We start from the raw sequence: 23,062 nt of genomic DNA, 5'->3' as shown, positions 1-23,062 counted from the left end.
TATGAAATTAGTTTTCAACTATTAGATGCTGGATTCATTGAGTTAAAAAAATTCGAAACATTTTCGCTGCTTGGAGTATAGAAAAATGTTTTATATATCATGTTGGAATATTGGATAACATATAGGATGTCATGTACATTAAGTTCTTAAATTGTTCCAGCCTTTTATAGAAGTATCCAGAACGTTTCCATAATAAATCGGTATTTCGACATCTACCTACGCCTGTAGGTTGTGTCAACAGAGATACGTTTTATTAAAATACTGCTCACCTTGTTAAAATTCATTAAACTTTTAATTATTTATAAATGTTTCCTTTGGCTTTGTGAACTTTGGTTCCCATCCATCAGCCACAGATGGCAGCATCACGATTACGTGTTTCCGTTCCATACGACTTCCGTCGCATTCACGTAATTACTCCTACCAAATGCCGTATACCGAGTGCTAAGATGTTACACATAAAATATGGTGCGTCCTGGACACTTTCAACATAAAGACCTCTTTTGTAAGGTAACATTACTGAACAAACCATCTTCAGGCGTTTGAAAATACTGACAGAAAAATTTGGATGAAATTTTTTTATGAGATGGTTTGAAAAACAGGGATTAAAATGAAAAATTTGTTGTCTGTAAAGTCGGTTTACGGACGATAGTTTAACGTGACGTCATAACAAAACATTTATGAAATTATTGCATACTTTTATGAATAAAAATGAATCATTTTTATTGAATTATCACTATTTTGTATGATACAAAGAAGGAGTGAAATGAAATCTACAATTTAATTGATACATTTACTTTTATTTGCACTCATTAATTCAAATATGTTCATTACGTTAACGAACATATTATTTTAACTATAACTTTTATACATGTTTGCTATTTAACTTCTTCCAATCTGTGTTATTCTGTTAAGGATAGCACGATGATAGGAAAAGTAGGAAACGAATGGGAGTGTTTCAAGTTTAATGTGCCTCGAAAAATTCAAATCGATGGTTGTTTCAATCGAGTGGAAGAGAGATAGTTGCGGCGCAAGCGTACAATGAGCGTAACGGGACACAGCGTAACGGGACAATGTGCGCAACTGGACACTTTTTCGTGCGTGCAGCCGGCGTTCATCGATTTATTAGACGTTGTCACGTCAAAAAAGACAAGTAGACTTTTCTCAACAATTTTATTCTTGCTTGAAAACCTGTACCTTCAACTACCTTTCTACGTAATTTCTACCCATATCTAGGCACTTCCCGCATCGTGCAACCAGCTTTTGATCCCATCCTCACAAAAGTCTGCCGCCTTAATTAACTACTGCAGCACGTCAGGGTCAAATAACGACGAAATCGTAAAACTTCTGCTCTCTTTCACTTTTCGTCAAAATTTCTGTACCAGATCTTCAGTAATGACAGAAGGTCCGTTCCTCATCATGAACAATTCGTGCGACCATCTTCAAAAGCTCTAACCCATTTTCATACCTTTCCATCGGTCATGATGTTTTCTCCATACGCTTCACTGATTTTGACGATGGATTTCAGCCGCTGTCACGCCCCAAGCAATAAGAAAACGAATCACGGCGCGCATTTCACAGTCGGCGGGATTCTCAATCGGCGGAGGCATTTCAAACACTCGCAAACAAACGTCGACACGGTCGGATGTTTCCGTAATGGCGTCTGTAGCTGGCCAACAGATGTCGACCGCAGCGTTACAGCGACCTAATTTCAAAACGGTACTTACTTTAAAAAAAAAAAAAAGGAAGGTGGTTGTCCGTAAAGTTGGTTTACGGACGATAATTTTACGTGATAACGTCATAAGAAAACATTGATGAAAAAATCGCATACTTGTTTAATTTTCAAATATTATTTACAGTTTTTGCAAATTTAATTTAAATAATTTGTTCAAATATATTCACGAATAATTATTAGTAGTATAGGAATGGGGCTTCTGGCACTGGCTTCTGGCTGTGGAGCTGTGTGTCCTTTCCGCCATCTTGGATTGTGACGTCACGGCGGCCATCTTGGATGACCTTGACCTTGACCTTTGACCTTGACCTTGAATTTGATCCTCAAAAATCGCCAAAATCCGCCAAAATTGGGCAAAATTTGCCCAAAATTCCTCAAAATTCCCCAAAATTTCCATTTCTGTGGAAAAAAATTCCGCCAAAAAATCTCAAAAAATTCCACAATTCAAAAATTAGGATTTCGAAAATCCTCTAAAGTCGTTTTGCCCTAGAAAGAACCCAAATTCCTAAAAACGGCTTAAGCATCCTTAACTCAAGCTTCAGTTAAGCCATTTCTAGGAATAAGGATACCATGTCCGCTATATTGGATTGTGACGTCACGGCGGCGGCCATCTCGGACGGTTGTGACCTTGACCTTTGACCTTGACCTTGACCCCGGCGGCCATTTTAGATCCGCCATCTTGGATCCGCCATCTTGGATGACGACATTTCGTTTTCTCGAACAATCCGCCATTTTGTTATCCACCATTTTGAATTATGACGTCACCGTTCCAATTTTCGTTACGCCCGCCATCTTGAAAATCCGCAATTTTTATGTTAGAAAATCGGGAAAAATTTTAAAAATCATTAAAAAATTTAAATAATCGAATTAAAAAAAAAACACTGTTGCAGTTATCGTTACGGTCGCCATCTTGGATTATATAAATGTTGCATATTTCGTTACACCCGCCATCTTGGTTGAGTACCATGTCATTCTTACACTTTACGTTACGACCACCATATTGGATCCTATTAATGTTGCAACTATCGTTATGGTCGCCATCTTGAAATTTAGTCACCATCTTGAAATGTAGACGCCATCTTGGAAATCCATAATTTGTATGTTAGAAAATCGGGAAAAATTCCAAAATTCATCAAAAAATTAACTTAATAGAATTCTGATTGATTATATCGATTCCCGTCCTTGGTTCGAAACCGGTGAAGGCAAAAAATAAAAAAATCAGATCCTTCTGCCACAGAAGCCACCTACAGACTGACCTACCTCCACCAATAACAAGGTATTTACCATCAGCTGGTATGACGTCATGTCAACCATCTTATCTTTGTCCGCTGGAGGCAACCATCTTGTTTTCATCTGCTAGAGTGTGCCGATACCATGTAGTATAATTTTATGTTCACCATACCTTTGTCCTCAACTGTTGACATTGAACTTTGACATTGACCTTGAACTTTGACCTTGACCTTGAACTTTGACCTTGACCTTGACCTTGAAAATTGACCTTGACCTTGAAAATTGACCTTGACCTTGAAATTTGATCTTGACCTTGAAATTTGACTTTGTCCTTGAAATTTGACTTTGTCCTTGTCGACCATCATGGATCCGAAATTTTATGTTCAGTACATGCTACCAGGAGCTTCCACCTGCCAGAGTACTCCATCTTGTGTGTGTACTTGTATTATGGAGTACATTTCCATCTGGATAATTTTATTCTAACCCGCTACAGTGCAGTAATCATTTATTACCGAGGTGCCCCCGCCATCTTGAAATTCGACCGCCATCTTGAAATCATGTAATAATGTAGCTAGAATGGCGGGAAAAAATCCAAAATTCATTAAATAAATCACTCATTAACTTACATATTGATTCGATTCGCTCCAGTCCTTGTTTCGATCCCTGAATGATGCAAAACATTTAATTTTATATAAAAAATAATAATTTCAATAAACCATGTTCAAAATTATTAAAGAGACTTTAAATCCTCTACTACCATCATCCTATCAGACATCAAGACCACCATATTGGAAATTCATAATTGTAATGCTAGAGATTCGTGAAAAAGTTCAAAATTCATTAAATAAATTTGAAATCTATATACTGATTGATTAAATCGACTAAGGTCCTTGGTTCGATCCCTGGCCGATACAAATCAACTTTACTTTTTAAAAAAGTACCAGAAAAGTGTAAGGTTCGAGAAATAAAACACCTCAAAGTCTTTTACTAACATAATATTTATTACACAATTTCTATCCTACTACAGAATCACTTGCGAAAGCCAGCAATCTTATAAACATTTAGCCCTGCATAGACGTGCATCGACTACTTCTTAGCTCCAAATGGCTCCAAATGCTCCAAACGGCCTTCAAATAGCTCCAACAGCTCCAAAAACCTACAAATGCTTAACAGCTCCAAATGGCTCCAAATGCTTCAAAAGGCTCCAAATGCTCCAACAGCTCCAAAAAAAAAAAGGCTCCAAATGCTCCAATAACCACCAAATGCTTAATACAGCTCCAAATGGCTCCAAATGCTCCAAACGGCCTCCAAATGCTTGACAGCCTCCAAATGCTTGACAGCTCCAAATGGCTCCAAATGCTCCAAACGGCTCCAAATGCTCCTAATGTCTCCAAATTGCTCCAAATGCTCCAAACGGCTCCAAATGCTCCAAATGTCTCCAAAAGGCTCCAAATGCTTCAAAAGGCTCCAATTGCTCCAAACGGCCTCCAAATGCTTGACAGCTCCAAATGCTCCAAATGGCTCCAAATGCTCCAAATGGCTCCAACAGCTCCAAAAGGCTCCAAATGCTTCAAAAGGCTCCAATTGTTCCAAGAGCTCCATCTTCAATTGATTCCAACTGATTCCAATTACTTTTCTTATCGAACTTGGCATGGTTACTAACATGTCTTTATTAGTATACATTTTGACTGGCAGTGGTAACGTATTTTGCACCTTTAAGTTATAAGTTTTATTTAGAAATCAGATTTCGATAAATAGTAGATACCATTTGGAAAGAAAATATATTAATTTATCTTCAAGTTTATACACATACATTTAATTTAAGCCATTATTGTATGTAGCCAGCTTCCCTCAGTTCTTTGAGTATGAAGGATATTTCTTTAATGTTCGAATAGTTTCCTGCACAAAGCGATCCATGTAGTAGTCGTAGCCTGTCAACCAATATGTTAGGATCTTCCCATGAGGTATAATCAAACTCTTCTGCTGCGTTCATCATCCTTGCATGTTTATAATAAATATTATTATCTCTGGTGTCTATCGTTTTAACACCAACCTCAAGGTCACTTTCGTCATCGTGCCAGTGATTATCACAAGCTTGATCAGGATAATTTATTTTATTACGTCGTTTCCATCGTTTTGGTCTCAGACCGCCATCACAGTCTTCGATCTTGCCTGCTTTAGGTGCTTCAGTACAGTACTCAATCATGTCAGCCTTAGATGTGTCAGCACAGTCTTCGTTCACGCCAGCTTCTGATGTGTCACCACAGTCTTCAATCATGCCAGCACCACAAACTTGATCAGGATAATTTATTTTATTACGCCGTTTCCATCGTTTTGGTCTCAGACCGCCATCACAGTCTTCGATCTTGCCTGCTTTAGGTGCTTCAGTACAGTACTCAATCATGTCAGCCTCAGATGTGTCACCACAATCTTCAATCATGCACGCTTCAGATGATTCATCAAAGTCTTCGACCTTGTAAGCTTCAGATGGTTCTCCATCTTTCTCATTTTCATGGAGACGACTAGATATTGGAGTAAATATATTTTCATTTCTAATGTGGTTACAACTTCCTTCGTTTGTTTTAAATTTTAAATTATTATCTTGATCTAGATCAGTAATTTTAGCATTAGCTTTTTCGCCTTCGTTCCTCTTCCGCGATGTTGTAGCCCAGTCTTCGTTATCTTTATTCATCTTAATTGTACAGGTCTTGTAATGTCTATCCAAGTAATATCTTCTACCAAAGGATTTCTGACACTGACTGCAATGAAATGGTTTTTGACAAGGACCCAAATTACACTCGCTTCTCTCATGTCGTTTAGCATTCTTTCTCAAGGTAAACACCTTGCTACAGTATCTACAGTGATGACGTTTCGATACAGCGTCAGATCCTAAATCGGAATTCATATTAGTTACCGAGACTAATGCCAGATGCAAACTAAGAGTTTTAAATTAGATATATTACTTAAATAGAATTTTTTAATTATTTCATCAGCGAGGATTAATTTATCTCATTAAAAGGTACTTTTTGCAAGTAGTTCTGCTTTTCAACAACAGATGTCGCCACATGTTACTTGCAGGTAAATAATATTTAGTTCTTTTATGCGGGATGCGGGATGCTCACTAACGATCTAAATAGAACGATGGCTTCGCTAGACTCCAAGGAGAAGGAAGTTCGTCCATCCTGTTAGTGCTCCACAGATGTCTCATGGCGTAATATTAATTTGACTGAGTAATGATATTTTTTAATTCCACATGATAAAAATATTACAAGTTTTGATTTAGTAGCAGAAATTATCGAATTAAATGTAACTCCAAATAAAATGACATGTCTCATTAAGAGTAAAACTCCTTCATGGAGAGATCGGTTTCTCAGAATAGTCAGATACACTTAAAGAAACCACAGGAATGATTGCAAGAACACGGGAAAAAACCATCAAAATATTGACAAAAATAATCAGGAGCACAGGAGAAAACCATCATTATTTTGATAAGAATAATCAGGAGCACACGGAGAAAAACCATCATAATATTGACAAGAATTATCAGGAGCACAGGAGAAAACCATCATTATTTTGATAAGAATAATCAGGAGCACACGGAGAAAAACCATCATAATATTGACAAGAATTATCGGGAGCACACGGAGAAAAACAATCATAATATTGACAAGTATAATTAGGAGCACACGGAGAAAACCGACATAAAATTGACAAGAATTATCGGGAGCACACGGAGAAAACCACCACACATTTTCTATGATATCATAAAATTAAAAAAAAGATTGAAAATAAAAATAAATTAATAAAAAATTTAAAACAAAAAAAAATATCTACAAAAAAATACATAAAATTCTGGCTTGTACTAAAACTCTATCTTTGCTCAACAATGACAAGTTTACAAGCTAGCAGAATCTATTTATGTATTTTTTTGTAGATATATTTTTTTTTGTTTTAAATTTTTTATTAATTTATTTTTATTTTCAATCTTTTTTTTAATTTTATGATATCATAGAAAATGTGTGGTGGTTTTCTCCGTGTGCTCCCGATAATTCTTGTCAATTTTATGTCGGTTTTCTCCGTGTGCTCCTAATTATACTTGTCAATATTATGATTGTTTTTCTCCGTGTGCTCCCGATAATTCTTGTCAATATTATGATGGTTTTTCTCCGTGTGCTCCTGATTATTCTTATCAAAATAATGATGGTTTTCTCCTGTGCTCCTGATAATTCTTGTCAATATTATGATGGTTTTTCTCCGTGTGCTCCTGATTATTCTTATCAAAATAATGATGGTTTTCTCCTGTGCTCCTGATTATTTTTGTCAATATTTTGATGGTTTTTTCCCGTGTTCTTGCAATCATTCCTGTGGTTTCTTTAAGTGTATCTGACTATTCTGAGAAACCGATCTCTCCATGAAGGAGTTTTACTCTTAATGAGACATGTCATTTTATTTGGAGTTACATTTAATTCGATAATTTCTGCTACTAAATCAAAACTTGTAATATTTTTATCATGTGGAATTAAAAAATATCATTACTCAGTCAAATTAATATTACGCCATGAGACATCTGTGGAGCACTAACAGGATGGACGAACTTCCTTCTCCTTGGAGTCTAGCGAAGCCATCGTTCTATTTAGATCGTTAGTGAGCATCCCGCATCCCGCATAAAAGAACTAAATATTATTTACCTGCAAGTAACATGTGGCGACATCTGTTGTTGAAAAGCAGAACTACTTGCAAAAAGTACCTTTGAATGAGATAAATTAATTCTCGCTGATGAAATAATTAAAAAATTCTATTTAAGTAATATATCTAATTTAAAACTCTTAGTTTGCATCTGGCATTAGTCTCGGTAACTAATATGAATTCCGATTTAGGATCTGACGCTGTATCGAAACGTCATCACTGTAGATACTGTAGCAAGGTGTTTACCTTGAGAAAGAATGCTAAACGACATGAGAGAAGCGAGTGTAATTTGGGTCCTTGTCAAAAACCATTTCATTGCAGTCAGTGTCAGAAATCCTTTGGTAGAAGATATTACTTGGATAGACATTACAAGACCTGTACAATTAAGATGAATAAAGATAACGAAGACTGGGCTACAACATCGCGGAAGAGGAACGAAGGCGAAAAAGCTAATGCTAAAATTACTGATCTAGATCAAGATAATAATTTAAAATTTAAAACAAACGAAGGAAGTTGTAACCACATTAGAAATGAAAATATATTTACTCCAATATCTAGTCGTCTCCATGAAAATGAGAAAGATGGAGAACCATCTGAAGCTTACAAGGTCGAAGACTTTGATGAATCATCTGAAGCGTGCATGATTGAAGATTGTGGTGACACATCTGAGGCTGACATGATTGAGTACTGTACTGAAGCACCTAAAGCAGGCAAGATCGAAGACTGTGATGGCATTCTGAGACCAAAACGATGGAAACGGCGTAATAAAATAAATTATCCTGATCAAGTTTGTGGTGCTGGCATGATTGAAGACTGTGGTGACACATCAGAAGCTGGCGTGAACGAAGACTGTGCTGACACATCTAAGGCTGACATGATTGAGTACTGTACTGAAGCACCTAAAGCAGGCAAGATCGAAGACTGTGATGGCGGTCTGAGACCAAAACGATGGAAACGACGTAATAAAATAAATTATCCTGATCAAGCTTGTGATAATCACTGGCACGATGACGAAAGTGACCTTGAGGTTGGTGTTAAAACGATAGACACCAGAGATAATAATATTTATTATAAACATGCAAGGATGATGAACGCAGCAGAAGAGTTTGATTATACCTCATGGGAAGATCCTAACATATTGGTTGACAAGCTACGACTACTACATGGATCGCTTTGTGCAGGAAACTATTCGAACATTAAAGAAATATCCTTCATACTCAAAGAACTGAGGGAAGCTGGCTACATACAATAATGGCTTAAATTAAATGTATGTGTATAAACTTGAAGATAAATTAATATATTTTCTTTCCAAATGGTATCTACCATTTATCGAAATCTGATTTCTAAATAAAACTTATAACTTAAAGGTGCAAAATACGTTACCACTGCCAGTCAAAATGTATACTAATAAAGACATGTTAGTAACCATGCCAAGTTCGATAAGAAAAGTAATTGGAATCAGTTGGAATCAATTGAAGATGGAGCTCTTGGAACAATTGGAGCCTTTTGAAGCATTTGGAGCCTTTTGGAGCTGTTGGAGCCATTTGGAGCATTTGGAGCCATTTGGAGCATTTGGAGCTGTCAAGCATTTGGAGGCCGTTTGGAGCAATTGGAGCCTTTTGAAGCATTTGGAGCCTTTTGGAGACATTTGGAGCATTTGGAGCCGTTTGGAGCAATTTGGAGACATTAGGAGCATTTGGAGCCGTTTGGAGCATTTGGAGCCATTTGGAGCTGTCAAGCATTTGGAGGCTGTCAAGCATTTGGAGGCCGTTTGGAGCATTTGGAGCCATTTGGAGCTGTGTTAAGCATTTGGTGGTTATTGGAGCATTTGGAGCCTTTTTTTTTTGGAGCTGTTGGAGCATTTGGAGCCTTTTGAAGCATTTGGAGCCATTTGGAGCTGTTAAGCATTTGTAGGTTTTTGGAGCTGTTGGAGCTATTTGAAGGCCGTTTGGAGCATTTGGAGCCATTTGGAGCTAAGAAGTAGTCGATGCACGTCTATGCAGGGCTAAATGTTTATAAGATTGCTGGCTTTCGCAAGTGATTCTGTAGTAGGATAGAAATTGTGTAATAAATATTATGTTAGTAAAAGACTTTGAGGTGTTTTATTTCTCGAACCTTACACTTTTCTGGTACTTTTTTAAAAAGTAAAGTTGATTTGTATCGGCCAGGGATCGAACCAAGGACCTTAGTCGATTTAATCAATCAGTATATAGATTTCAAATTTATTTAATGAATTTTGTACTTTTTCACGAATCTCTAGCATTACAATTAATGAATTTCCAATATGGTGGTCTTGATGTCTGATAGGATGATGGTAGTAGAGGATTTAAAGTCTCTTTAAGAATTTTGAACATGGTTTATTGAAATTATTATTTTTTATATAAAATTAAATGTTTTGCATCATTCAGGGATCGAAACAAGGACTGGAGCGAATCGAATCAATATGTAAGTTAATGAGTGATTTATTTAATGAATTTTGGATTTTTTCCCGCTTTTCTAGCTACATTATTACATGATTTCAAGATGGCGGTCGAATTTCAAGATGGCGGGGGCACCTCGGTAATAAATGATTACTGCACTGTAGCGGGTTAGAATAAAATTATCCAGATGGAAATGTACTCCATAATACAAGTACACACACAAGATGGAGTACTCTGGCAGGTGGAAGCTCCTGGTAGCATGTACTGAACATAAAATGTCGGATCCATGATGGTCGACAAGGACAAAGTCAAATTTCAAGGACAAAGTCAAATTTCAATGTCACGGTCAAATTTCAAGGTCAAGGTCAAATTTCAAGGTCAAGGTCAAATTTCAAGGTCAAGGTCAATTTTCAAGGTCAAGGTCAAGGTCAAAGTTCAAGGTCAAGGTCAAAGTTCAAGGTCAAGGTCAAAGTTCAATGTCAACAGTTGAGGACAAAGGTATGGTGAACATAAAATTATACTACATGGTATCGGCACACTCTAGCAGATGAAAACAAGATGGTTGCCTCCAGCGGACAAAGATAAGATGGTTGACATGACGTCATACCAGCTGATGGTAAATACCTTGTTATTGGTGGAGGTAGGTCAGTCTGTAGGTGGCTTCTGTGGCAGAAGGATCTGATTTTTTTATTTTTTGCCCTCACCGGTTTCGAACCAAGGACGGGAATCGATATAATCAATCAGAATTCTATTAAGTTAATTTTTTGATGAATTTTGGAATTTTTCCCGATTTTCTAACATACAAATTACGGATTTCCAAGATGGCGTCTAAATTTCAAGATGGTGACTACATTTCAAGATGGCGACCATAACGATAATTGCAACATTAATAGGATCCAATATGGTGGTCGTAACATAAAGTGTAATAATGACATGGTACTCAACCAAGATGGCGGGTGTAACGAAATATGCAACATTTATATAATCCAAGATGGCGACCGTAACGATAACTGCAACAGTGTTTTTTTTTTAATTCGATTATTTAAATTTTTTAATGATTTTTAAAATTTTTCCCGATTTTCTAACATAAAAATTGCGGATTTTCAAGATGGCGGGCGTAACGAAAATTGGAACGGTGACGTCATAATTCAAAATGGTGGATAACAAAATGGCGGATTGTTCGAGAAAACGAAATGTCGTCATCCAAGATGGCGGATCCAAGATGGCGGATCCAAGATGGCGGATCTAAAATGGCCGCCGGGGTCAAGGTCAAGGTCAAAGGTCAAGGTCACAACCGTCCGAGATGGCCGCCGCCGTGACGTCACAATCCAATATAGCGGACATGGTATCCTTATTCCTAGAAATGGCTTAACTGAAGCTTGAGTTAAGGATGCTTAAGCCGTTTTTAGGAATTTGGGTTCTTTCTAGGGCAAAACGACTTTAGAGGATTTTCGAAATCCTAATTTTTGAATTGTGGAATTTTTTGAGATTTTTTGGCGGAATTTTTTTCCACAGAAATGGAAATTTTGGGGAATTTTGGGCAAATTTTGCCCAATTTTGGCGGATTTTGGCGATTTTTGAGGATCAAATTCAAGGTCAAGGTCAAAGGTCAAGGTCAAGGTCATCCAAGATGGCCGCCGTGACGTCTCAATCCAAGATGGCGGAAAGGACACACAGCTCCACAGCCAGAAGCCAGTGCCAGAAGCCCCATTCCTATACTACTATTATTAAAAAGCCCGCCTTATCCAGTTTGATATTATAGAAGATTTTCTCGTACGGTGGTTGGCCGGTTCTTGCACGCTCGGCTCAGGCGGAACGTGACAATGAGTCATGCCTTTTTCGTGCGTGCAGCCGGCGTTCATCGATTTATAAGACGTTATCACGTCAAAAAAAAAAACTCGTTCGTATACCCGTTCCTGTAGTGGGCTGAACCTACTTACTGCAGTCTTCTTGGCGCCTTGAGTTTCAGGTTTCCTGTGAATGCGGCGTTGAAACTGAAGGTTTGGCCCGTGTGTTTGTGCGCAGATCAGTCGACGGCCCAGGTGGTGGTCATGACGTTCCTCGTGATAGCTGTGGTGATGGGCTGCGTCGCCGCTGCGTGGTGGTTCGTCCCAGGCGTGCACAGCCACCTGGCAGGTGGGTAACAGCCATGGCCTCCGCCCCCTGGGTGGACCCCTGCCTGCCCAGCCCCGTTTATATTAGTCTCAGTGTGTGAAATAAATATACGTACTCGCTGTGGTTAATTTAAGGTAAAATAATTTTATAAATAAAGCTTAGTTCGGACTTATGAAATAGTAACCATAATAATTATTAGAGACCGGAAAATTTCGCGGATTAATTTCACGACAGCCTGAAATGCATATAGTTATACCTCAGTGCTGCCTCTGCTATTGTCTCACAACTCACCTGGACGACTCCGGGCCAGTGAGAAACACTCAACCGAAGCTGTGTCGAATCACAGGCCGCTACATTGGGACACCTACACAAGACAGCAGCCAATGAGAGGGCGACATTTGACCGAGTGTACGTAGAACTATAAAGTTCATCCTAGAGGTAATGGAACCCGCGAATTTTTCCGGTCCTCAATAATTATACCCTGTATTTTCAGGTTAAATAACATTCTAAAAAGAGTGCAGGTAAGAAATAACCATGCAATTATAATGCAGCACGTGGCTGCAAAATTTGGGGTGGGGGGGGGGGGGGGTCTCCGTGCCTGGGTCCAGGGCCCGTAATCGAATGTGGGGGCCATGGTTCTATGTGCCACGTGATGGCATCAGACATATGTGACATCGAACATCGACAACGAGCAAATTCATCTGTTCTCGTGTTGCAAATACAACCATAAAACGAAACGTTGGACACGAAATTTAAAGTATAATTCTTTAAAATAATGCAAAGCTTTAAAAAAAATACGCAAATTGTGTATTCAACTATATGTCTGCACACTAATCGCACGTATTTTCCGCTAGAATTTGATGCCGGAGCAGATCGTCAAATATAAAATAATCTGATCATCAGACTGAAATTTTAAACTATATAATGAAACGGCTCCGATAAAAGCGATACATACTTGAATAAATACTATACCCGGGCTTTGGACCTGATTTTCAGCAAGTAATTTTGTTAAAATACTGCCCATCTTGTTAAAATTTATTAAACAGTTAATAGTATATAGTTTCGCTTTGTCCCACATTTCCGTTACAAGCGACTTCCATTCCATTTACAAAACTATCCTACCAAATGCAGTATACTGGGAGCTAAGACGTCACCAAAACGTAACGCTTGTCTTCTTACCAAATTTACAATTACTTACTAGAGTCCCGGAAATTTCGCGGATTCCTCTGGCCTCAGGATATAATTCAAAGTTATAGGTGTGCTCGACCCATGTTTACTTTCCCATTGGTTGATTTATTAGCGAGAACATTTTTATCCTTGTTATTTGGCACTACCTGATTCGTTTACTTATCTCCTAGCTGGACATCGTTGGCTCACGGTCGTAGAGGGGCGTGTCCAGATAACTGCGGTCCAATCATGAACACAGTGCGACAGTGTGGGGGTTTGCATTCTAGCTTGTGACTAAATGAATGCGCGAAAATTCCGTGGCTCTAACAATTACTAGGAACATTATTTTGTGGTGATTTTCCATAAAACAAAAATAACACCGAAATGTGATTCAATACAACATTTCACACCCACAGGAAACTAAAATCATGAACTAAATCTCAATAAAAATAAATGAAACTGAAATTAAAAAAAATATTTTTTTAATACAATAAAATCGATAATGTATTTTGCATAGCTTGAAGTTTGTACCAAAATTCACGGATAGGAAATAAAAATTAATTATAATTTTCCTTATTAATTTTTACATTTCTGAAGATTCTACATTATTTAAACTCACAAAACATGTGTATTCTTACTTATCTTTATTGTTAAGATATATACTGTCTTAGATATTGTTTAAATGCATCATAGTGAAATATATTTACACTAGTTTGGTTATTACGTTTGATGAATAATAGATGTTGTTTATGAATGTAGCCAAAATCGTAAAAATAACAAATTAAACATTCAAATTCTCCTGTTTTAAAAACGAAATTTGTCAAAAATAATACCACAAATTCCTCTCTCTATTAATTATCATGTTTATTTATGATAAAATCTTTATGGTTATCAGAACTCGAGAGTTAAAATGTCCGAATTTTCTACCAGTAGCATCGTAAGATAATTTTACTGAAATAATCAGTAAAATAGCTGTTATAAAAATAATCACCTTTATTTTTATTCCCTCTTTGCCTGCAATAAATAAGGCTTTGGAAATCTCTGCTTTGTTCTTCGAGAATATTTTTTTGAAGTGAAACTTCTTTACTGAGGAGGAAAAAAATACTGAGCGTTACGAAAATTCCGATCGCATGAGGGAAATAGTTATGTTACGTGGTGGGGAAAAACCGGTAAAGGAGAGTGCGTTAGCGGCGACGCCACTCCAACGCATGCGCTAGCGGTCGAAGGGAAGCCTTCATTTCACAGACGAGCGAGCCACACCCGAAGTTCCCCGAAGTTCATTCTAGCTTTTTTTTTCCGTACCACAACAGGTGTATTTATTTGGGATGTAGCTTAGGCTGGGTTCACAATTGAAAAAATAACAGTAACAGTAACAGTAGGTCGTGTGCATAGGATATGAACGCCATGTTTCCTAACCTAACGATTCACAATAGGGACAATAGCAGAAAGTTGGTCGTGTGCATGGGAGCGAGGTCGTGCGCATAGGAGTGAAATGAATATATTTTATTTCGGTCGCGTACGCATGGCACAACAGCCAATGAGAGAAGAGAAGGGTGTTTTTTTGGCGGGACTAGAAATATTTTTATATTTATTAACCATATTGTGGTAAGAAAATGTCGAGATAATAATAGTATTATCGTTATTTTGAAAGTTAATATGTTTATTTACTAACACTGCTAACAGATGTCGCATAGTTCGCGAAATTTCATTGGCTGAAATTAACAGTAAGAATTCAATTGTGAACCGATTTCGCAGTTCGCACAGGTCGTGTGCACAGGTAGTGTGCATGGCTTTCTATGCACTAGCTTAATTTTTTTAATTGTGAACCCAGCCTACTCATACGTCATACGCCGTTTTATCTCATTGTATAAACCGGTGTGGCATTAAATTTTGCGGTCGATTAGGATAGGTTAGCTACATTATAAATGCTTTAAAACATTGTGGATGGTTGGTTATATTAGGTAAGTATAATTACATTGGCTGTATCCGAATACATAGGGATGCGTCCTTAGCACACACATCCCTACATCCCTTAGCAAATGCAGCCACAATGTAGAGGACACATTTCTAATGGATGGATAGTATCCGAATACTTTTACTGCTAGCACCACCTGTTGACTGTCAGTCGTACTAATGTTTACGCAGCCATTTTGTGTAGGGATATCTACGAATATTCAGCAAAACGTAAATAATAAATACCTACCAATTAAAAAATAATGTAACGTGTATGTTATACATGTTAGCGATCCAATTAAAATACATTTTATAAATTGTAAACTTTAAAAATACTTATGAGTTTTGAAGTTTCCTTTAAGTTTAAATTCGTATTTTTATTATATTTATTAACGTCTTCATTTGTCTCTGTTTAAGTTATCACTTTCGCTTATAATGTTTTAAATAAATCTTATGCTGAAAATCTGAAGTAATATTATACACAAACAAAATAAAACCCGATTCCGAAGCTAATGGATGTAGGGACGCGTTAGTGGATGCGAGTGTCGCATCCCTAGAAATCTCGAATTAGTGGATGCGTGAAGGGATGCATCGGCATCCCTTGTGAGAATTCGGATTCAACACAAAGATGGCCGCGTCCACTACGATGCACTTTTAGTGGATCCCTTAGCTAAGGGATCCATTAGGCCAGTATTCGGATACAGCCATTAAAAATACTGTAAAATCATTTTATGGTTGCTTAGCAAATAAATTTTTAATATGTAGCTATCCAGCGCTAGGAAACCGTTCACGTGATTTCGCAGTATCTTTAATGTAGCTATCCTAACCAAATCAACCGTCCACAATGTTTTAAAGTATTTATAATGTAGCTAACCTAACCTAATTGACCATTAGTTATCATGAGTTGTGCGGCAAACGAAAAATATGGCGGCGTACAAATAAATACCGTTGTCTTGTTTATGGTCTTTCCTTTTATCAACACCGCCATATTCATTTACAATGAACAAAAAAAAATTGGTTGTCTGTAAAGTCGGTTTACGGACGACAGTTTAACGTGACGTCATAACAAACCATTGATGAAATTATTGCATACTTTTATGAATAAAATTGAATCATTTTTATTGAATTATGACTATTTTGTGTGGATACAAAGAAGGAGTGAAATGAAATCTACAATTTAATTGATAAATTTACTTTTTTTTGCACTCATTAATTCAAATATATTTATTACTTTAACGAAGAGATTATTTACTATAACTTTTATACATGTTTGCTATTTAACTTCTTCCAATCTGTGTTATTCTGTTAAGGATAGGATGATGATAGGAAAAGTAAGAAACGAATAGGAGTGTTTCAAGTTTAAGGTGCCTCGAAAAAGTCAAATCTATGGTTGTTCCAATCGAGTGGAAGAGAGATAGATGCGGCGCAAGCGTACAATGAGCGTAACGGGACACAACGTAACGGAACAATGTGGGTAACGGGACAATGTGTCATCCTTTTTCGTGCGTGCAGCCTGCGTTCATCGATTTATTAGACGTTGTCACGTCAAAAAAAAAACAACGAAGATGCACTATCGGGCGCATGGCTCTCTCGTCTGTGAAAGAAAGGCTTCCCAGCAGTCGAATGGGAAGACAGCAACGGAGCGTTGGAAATGACGCAGTGGTGATGCTACGGAATTCTCTTAACGCTACTTGTGTTTTGTCTGCTCCTCAGTTTTCGTAACGGCTGACGATTGACGCTGCCATATTTATTTTTGAAGTGTAAACTTCTATGAGAAGGTTTGGATAGGGAGTAAATTCATGTAAGTCGTCATCGGCATGGTCACGTGACGTGTTAACGATAACACTATATCTGTTCAAATTGTGTTTTTGTTCAATTTTTATTTTAAATCTTAAGTATACGATTACTGTGCAGTAAAAAGTGAGTATAAAATATATTAATATTCTCATATAGATATAGTTTGAAAAACGAAGAAAACGGAGTCTTTGTAGCAATATAACCTAAAAATTAAGATAATTATTTTTTTTAATACCTACAATTACTATGCAATGCGTATTTTATAGTAATTTGGGAGTTATTTTACTGACGTGATAAAACAAATTTGTTATATTTTTTTCTTAAAAATTGCGAAATCGTTTTCACTTCTGTCGGCAGTCCTCACGACTGCTTAAAATTTTTTTTTTTTAATTTACAGAATCTACAATTTATTTATTCGTGTGAAAATGAGTAATTGATTTGTACAATTGATATAATTTATCTCTATCTACACCAGGGGCGCAACAACAGGGGGGGGGGGCAAGGGTATTTTGCCCCCCCCCCCCCTTTCTGAAACCTTGAAGTGGGGGCAAACGGGGGCAAAGAAAGTGCTGTGTAATCAATTTTTAGATAATAAAACTGCTGAAATAGCACAATTTTCCACCTTGAAATACACATGTTCCCAGGGGAGGAACCCCGGACCACCCCCTTCAATAGGGGGGATCGATGATTCTTTATAAATATGTATATTGCCCCCCCCCCTTTGGAAATTTAGTTGTTGCGCCCCTGATCTACACCATTCAAGAAGTTTCGCCTCTGTCGTGCGTGGACTCCACGTGACGGGGTGACACGCTGGCACGTGATTGGTTGCAGCGCGGCGCGCGGCGGCCTACGACCCGGCCTCGCCGGCCTCGTCCACGTACGAGAACTTCCAGAACTCGCTCCGCGACTCGCCGTGCTGCAGCGAGCTGGTGCTGGACGCCGCCTCGCTGGAGGCGGGGGACTTCGAGGGCGGGGGCGGCTGCCTCGCCGAGTGCGCCAACGCCAACGTCGTCGTCGTCGGCGGCGGCGGGCCGTGCGTCACCTTGGAGCGCGCCTCGCAGTCGGAGGCCTGAACCTCCGCCAAACCCTCGCGGCGGACCGAGTATAGTCTGCTCCGCCCCGCGGCGGACCGGGTATAGTCTGCCCCGCTCCGTGGCGGACCGAGTATAGTCCGCCCGCCCTGCGGCGGACCGGTTATAGTCTGCACCGCCCCACGGCGGACCGGGTATAGTCTGTTCGCCCCGTGGCGGACCGAGTATAGTCTGCCCCGCCCCGCGGCGGACTGAGTATCGTCTGCACCGCTCCGTGGCGGACCGAGTATAGTCCACCCGCCCTGCGGCGGACCGGGTATAGTCTGCACCGCCCCGCGGCGGATCGAGTATAGTCTGCACCGCCCCGCGGCGGACCGAGTATACGGTCGCACACCTTCGCCAGAATGACCACAAGACAATCGCCGTCACACACCAGGGCCTGCGAGGGGGGGAGGGGCAGTGGCGCAGCAAGGTCGTCACCACCCTTCTTTTCAAGAACTGAAGTTATTTAAATAATCAAAAAATTAGACACGTCTCGCTCGGGTACAAACTGCAGGGACAGTCTTACGTGGAGAGAAACGCTCCCTCTCTTCCTCTTCACTAAATTAAAAAAGTTCCAATGCACACTATCTTGCCTTTTGAGGTTAGTTAATTTATTGATGATTGAACTATTTTTAATAATATTTATTGAAATTTTGTGCGCTGAGCTAATTTTTAATAATTATTTTGTTTATTTCGTCACCCTCCCCTGCAATCCCCTGCCACACCTCCGGCACGGCACCATAGGAATTGGGTTGATGAGAGGGTTGGAGGAAGGATAATGGGGTTGAGTCTGGAGATTTATTTTTTAATTGGGTGAAAAGTCCAAGTCTATTGCTAATAAAATTCACAAGAAACATTACAAGCGAAGCAGTGGCGTAGCGTGCCATCTCGGCGCCTGGGGCGGGAGACCCATTTTGCCGCCCCCATTCTATAGGTGCTTAATAAAATTAAATTTTACATGCAATGAGGTACCTTCTATTGAAGTTAAAATAGGATGAGCGGTTTTACAAGCGGATTCTACGGGCCTTATGAGCAGCGAAGTCAGAAATAACTTTGTCAAAATCAATATTAGCAGCCAATTCTTGTTCAATCGACAATATAGCCAAGTTTGATAGTCTAGCGGAGCTCATAGTAGATCTGAGGTAATTTTTTATTAACTTCAACCTCGAAAAACTTCTCTCACACTTGCAACACTAATCGCCAAAGTCAAATATATACGAATCAAGATGACTATATTTGGAACCGAAATTCCGAGATTCAGTTTTTGAATGAACTGGAGGAGCTCCAGTGGTCCTTTACCACTTATTTCTTCCTCTGATTCAGAACAGGCAACAACAACAAACTGCTGAGTGCGAAAGAGAGGCATCGACACGGGCCGACGCGTGAAACAAAAGATTTTGTATGAGTAATTAACATAATAAGGAGTGCCGCTCAACTCGGCTGCGCGCGGCGGGCGGCGCGGCGTGATGCGATGTTGCCGTTCGTATGTAAACAAACAAACGTTATAAAGAGCTCTGTCAGTGATTTCGCAGTTTTTCTTTTAAATAAATATTAAAAAATAGTTGGTGCGCAAAATTGTAGATAAAAATGGAACATTATAGTGTGTCTGACACATGTAATGAATGAATCATAGATCAGATCTCAACCCGCTTCACCGGCGACCCGCCCCCGCGGGCTGCCGCCCGGGGCGGGCCGCCCCCTCCGCCCCACCCACGCTACGCCACTGAAGCGAAGTTATGATCAAGTTAACAATTATGGGAACAGTAAAATTTACAGTCTTTTTTTTTATTGTGGGGTTTGCAAAGTTTTACATTATTAGGCAATGGGGAAAAGGATTAGGAAAGGATGGGGGGATGTTGGAAAAAATTATTTGCCCTCGGGCCCCTTAGATGCTCTCGACGGTCCTTCATCACACAAGGCACTTATCGAGACCGCAAAAAACGTAAGCACGCAAAAAACACTCCTAAACATCTGTTGAAACGATCAGGTTCCTGACGTTGCGGACAAGGAAAATTTACAACAATTACGGGCACTTCATAATTTTCATGAGCATGACAACAACCACGAAGCCAAGAAGTCGTTTGCATCTTTCAGCCAAGAAAGCCTAAGATCTACCCGTTTGTAAATTATGGAAGATTAAAATAAAACACAACGCGAGCATCGGTTATCTTTTAACTTCTTGCATTTTGGCTCGTGTTTCCAACTTCCATATTCGACAATAAGTGTTCGGAAAAAACTTTTTTAAAAATTCAGACATTTTGTGTTTAGATGGCTGCGGTCATCTTTTTAACAGAAGAATTAAGTTTCTTTTTCTTCAGTTTTTAAACTAACGCACAGTGAACGATAATGACGCTTCCAATAAAAGTACTAAAAATTGTACTCGTTTCATGTTTATAAAACTAAAATTGTTTTTTTTGTAAATGGAACTGACATAATCATATAAAATTACAGTTATCTGTAAATTTGTACATTCAAATGAAACAAATGTATTGCTAAAATTAAAAACAACAAAAAAACAGGGTTTGCAGTAATAATGCCTTTGAATACTTGCCTGGGCATGTGTATTGTCCCAGTATCTACATTAGTTAAAAGTTATTGGTAAACCATTTCTTGGATAGCCCTCCCAATATTAACTGAGCACATTTATAAGCATAATAAAACAAAATAAAGTCTAATAGTTGAATATTTGATTATTTTTTCAATGGTTAAAAATATTATGCATCTATAAAATAATCAAAAACTTAAATTATGCACCAATTTTGGCAAGCTTAGCAAGAAATATTAAGTATTGATGCTAAAAACATATTTCGTACATGAAAAACTAACCAAAGCTAATTTTAGTTCAAATTTACAGTTTTTAGTCTTGGTAGTATTACAAACTATTTCTTGGCAACTGGTTTCCAAAGGAATCTTTTTAAAACGTACAATCAAGTTGTAGGGCTGATGACTTCTTGCGACCTGCGTGTTTCATTGAGAGTTTGCATCCTTGCGCTCTTGCAGACTTTACGAACACACCCTAGATCTGACATGATTTTTAATCAATGAAATTAGGGTAAAGTAATGTTGAGCAAACGAGCCGTTGCTGACTGGTAAATCAGTGGGATTCACATACTTAAGGACTCGGGACTACTGCTATTCAACTATTATGACGACAGCCGTTTAAGTCTCATTGCAAAATTTTACTGTCAAATAAGTGCAACAGTTAAAATGTCAGCCATGTATCTACAATTGAAACTTTTTGTTTTATTAATTGTGTCGTGGTCAATTAGTCAATTACTTAAGTTTTTAAATTACCTTTTCTTGGCTACCATAAAAGATTTATTGTTAACTACGATGCACTTAACATTTTTGACCTGGCAACCTATACTCTTCTCCCCAATACTAAGAACCAGGATCGCTCAGTAGACAAACTGCAAGGCATATAACACACATTAAATAGCATATATGTATATACAAAACAATAACCTTTCACAATGATTATAGGTACTTATGGAGTTCCATATATTAATTCTGGTTCTGGAACAAAAAATAAATTAAAATACGTCATAGTTTTTTTTGCAAAATATGGGCCTTTTTTCTTAGATTTGAAATCCCCACGTTGCACCAAATTATTAGATACTGTGACTACAAATGTTTGTTAAGGAAGAAATACAATAGCCCGTCACCTCCGTCCATTGATCAGGTGACCTGCAGACAACTGGTTGTCCTGAAAAATTCTATCCCTCAAAATCTCTGCAAGCTCTAACTTTTGACGGACAGACGAATGGATTATAATTACGGTTTTGGTCAAGGCAGTCAACTGTTAACAAAACACAGGACTGTGGTGCTTGTACAGGTCGTTCAGATGTTTTGTATAGTAGTAACATTCCGGTTCTTAAAACTCATGTGGAAACCATTTAATTACAACTCTGAATTTTTTTCAGCAACGCTAAACGCACAAAAACACGACATAAATAGCAAACTACAGTCACATGAATGTCCGAGAGGAAAACATGTATTGTTCGCAGTATGTACTCATTTGGGACAATATTCTGCAGGGCGGATGATGTCGAGTTGTAAATCACTTGGCTAGAAGCGTGGCGTTGACGGGCGGAATGACGGAGCCATCAGGCTATTGTAATTGTGCCCTTATGCAACCATGCTAGCGACTCGTCCTTTCTCGAAAGGCTGCATCAGTAATCATGCTACAAGGAACCTGGCAACTGTTCGGAAAGTCAACAAAAAAATAGGCCTAACATCCTTTATGATACACTTTTCCAGGATCTTTAAGGCTAAAGGTCCTATAAGGAGGTATTGGGAAACAACAAATATCTCCCATTTACATGTATTTATTGTTTGTGTTTGTTATATATTTCAGCACAATGTTTCCTTTGTGATTTGTTGTGTCTGTACACACTGAGCGTCAACTACTTAATAAATAATCACAAATTTCTGTGTGTGTAATATGTACTACTTTTTTTTCCTTTAAACTATCAAGTTGGTTCATCTTTAATTAAATGTTCTTTGGGAACACTAATTGGAATCTACTTTCTATATCCCTCCGTCAAATGATTAAAAAATTCTTTGGCCCTTTTTGTTTCAACGTACAATACCTTTGAATGGATTCAACACGTGCCTACTAAGGAAGTTATGAATATTGTAAGTCCTTCAATCCTTACTTTTTTTTTCACATGTCAAACCTAAATATAAACAAAAACTTCTGTCAAAATTTTGTTTTGATATGACCAACCCTTACCGGGAAGGTCACTGTTAATCAGTGGTGTCACAAAATAAGTGAAGTGTCAGCTTGGAAGTAATTTGTTCAGCATTATGGCAGTATTTGTTCATAAAAAAAATGTATAGATCCTACATAAAAAATAAAATGTAGGGATGAAATTTCTAAATAAGTTTAT

General features: G+C 38.3%; 1 protein-coding gene across 1 annotated transcript in view; it reads left to right on the top strand.

The window, feature by feature from the left end:
* The window catches only part of LOC134540745 (uncharacterized), a 166,178-nt gene extending 143,565 nt beyond the window's left edge, over positions 1–22,613 (top strand). The window contains exons 7-8 of the mRNA XM_063383641.1: positions 12,091–12,201; positions 17,929–22,613. Coding sequence (XP_063239711.1) covers positions 12,091–12,201; positions 17,929–18,170 — 353 coding nt within the window. The 3' untranslated portion in view covers positions 18,171–22,613. The remainder of the gene's footprint in view (positions 1–12,090; positions 12,202–17,928) is intronic.
* Positions 22,614–23,062: the final 449 nt, after the last annotated feature.

This window comes from Bacillus rossius, chromosome 17 (genome assembly GCF_032445375.1).
Source record: "Bacillus rossius redtenbacheri isolate Brsri chromosome 17, Brsri_v3, whole genome shotgun sequence".
NCBI lineage: Eukaryota > Metazoa > Arthropoda > Insecta > Phasmatodea > Bacillidae > Bacillus > Bacillus rossius.
The sequence above is the reverse complement of the archived record's forward strand: the minus strand, read 5'-3'. Positions and strand labels throughout refer to the sequence as shown.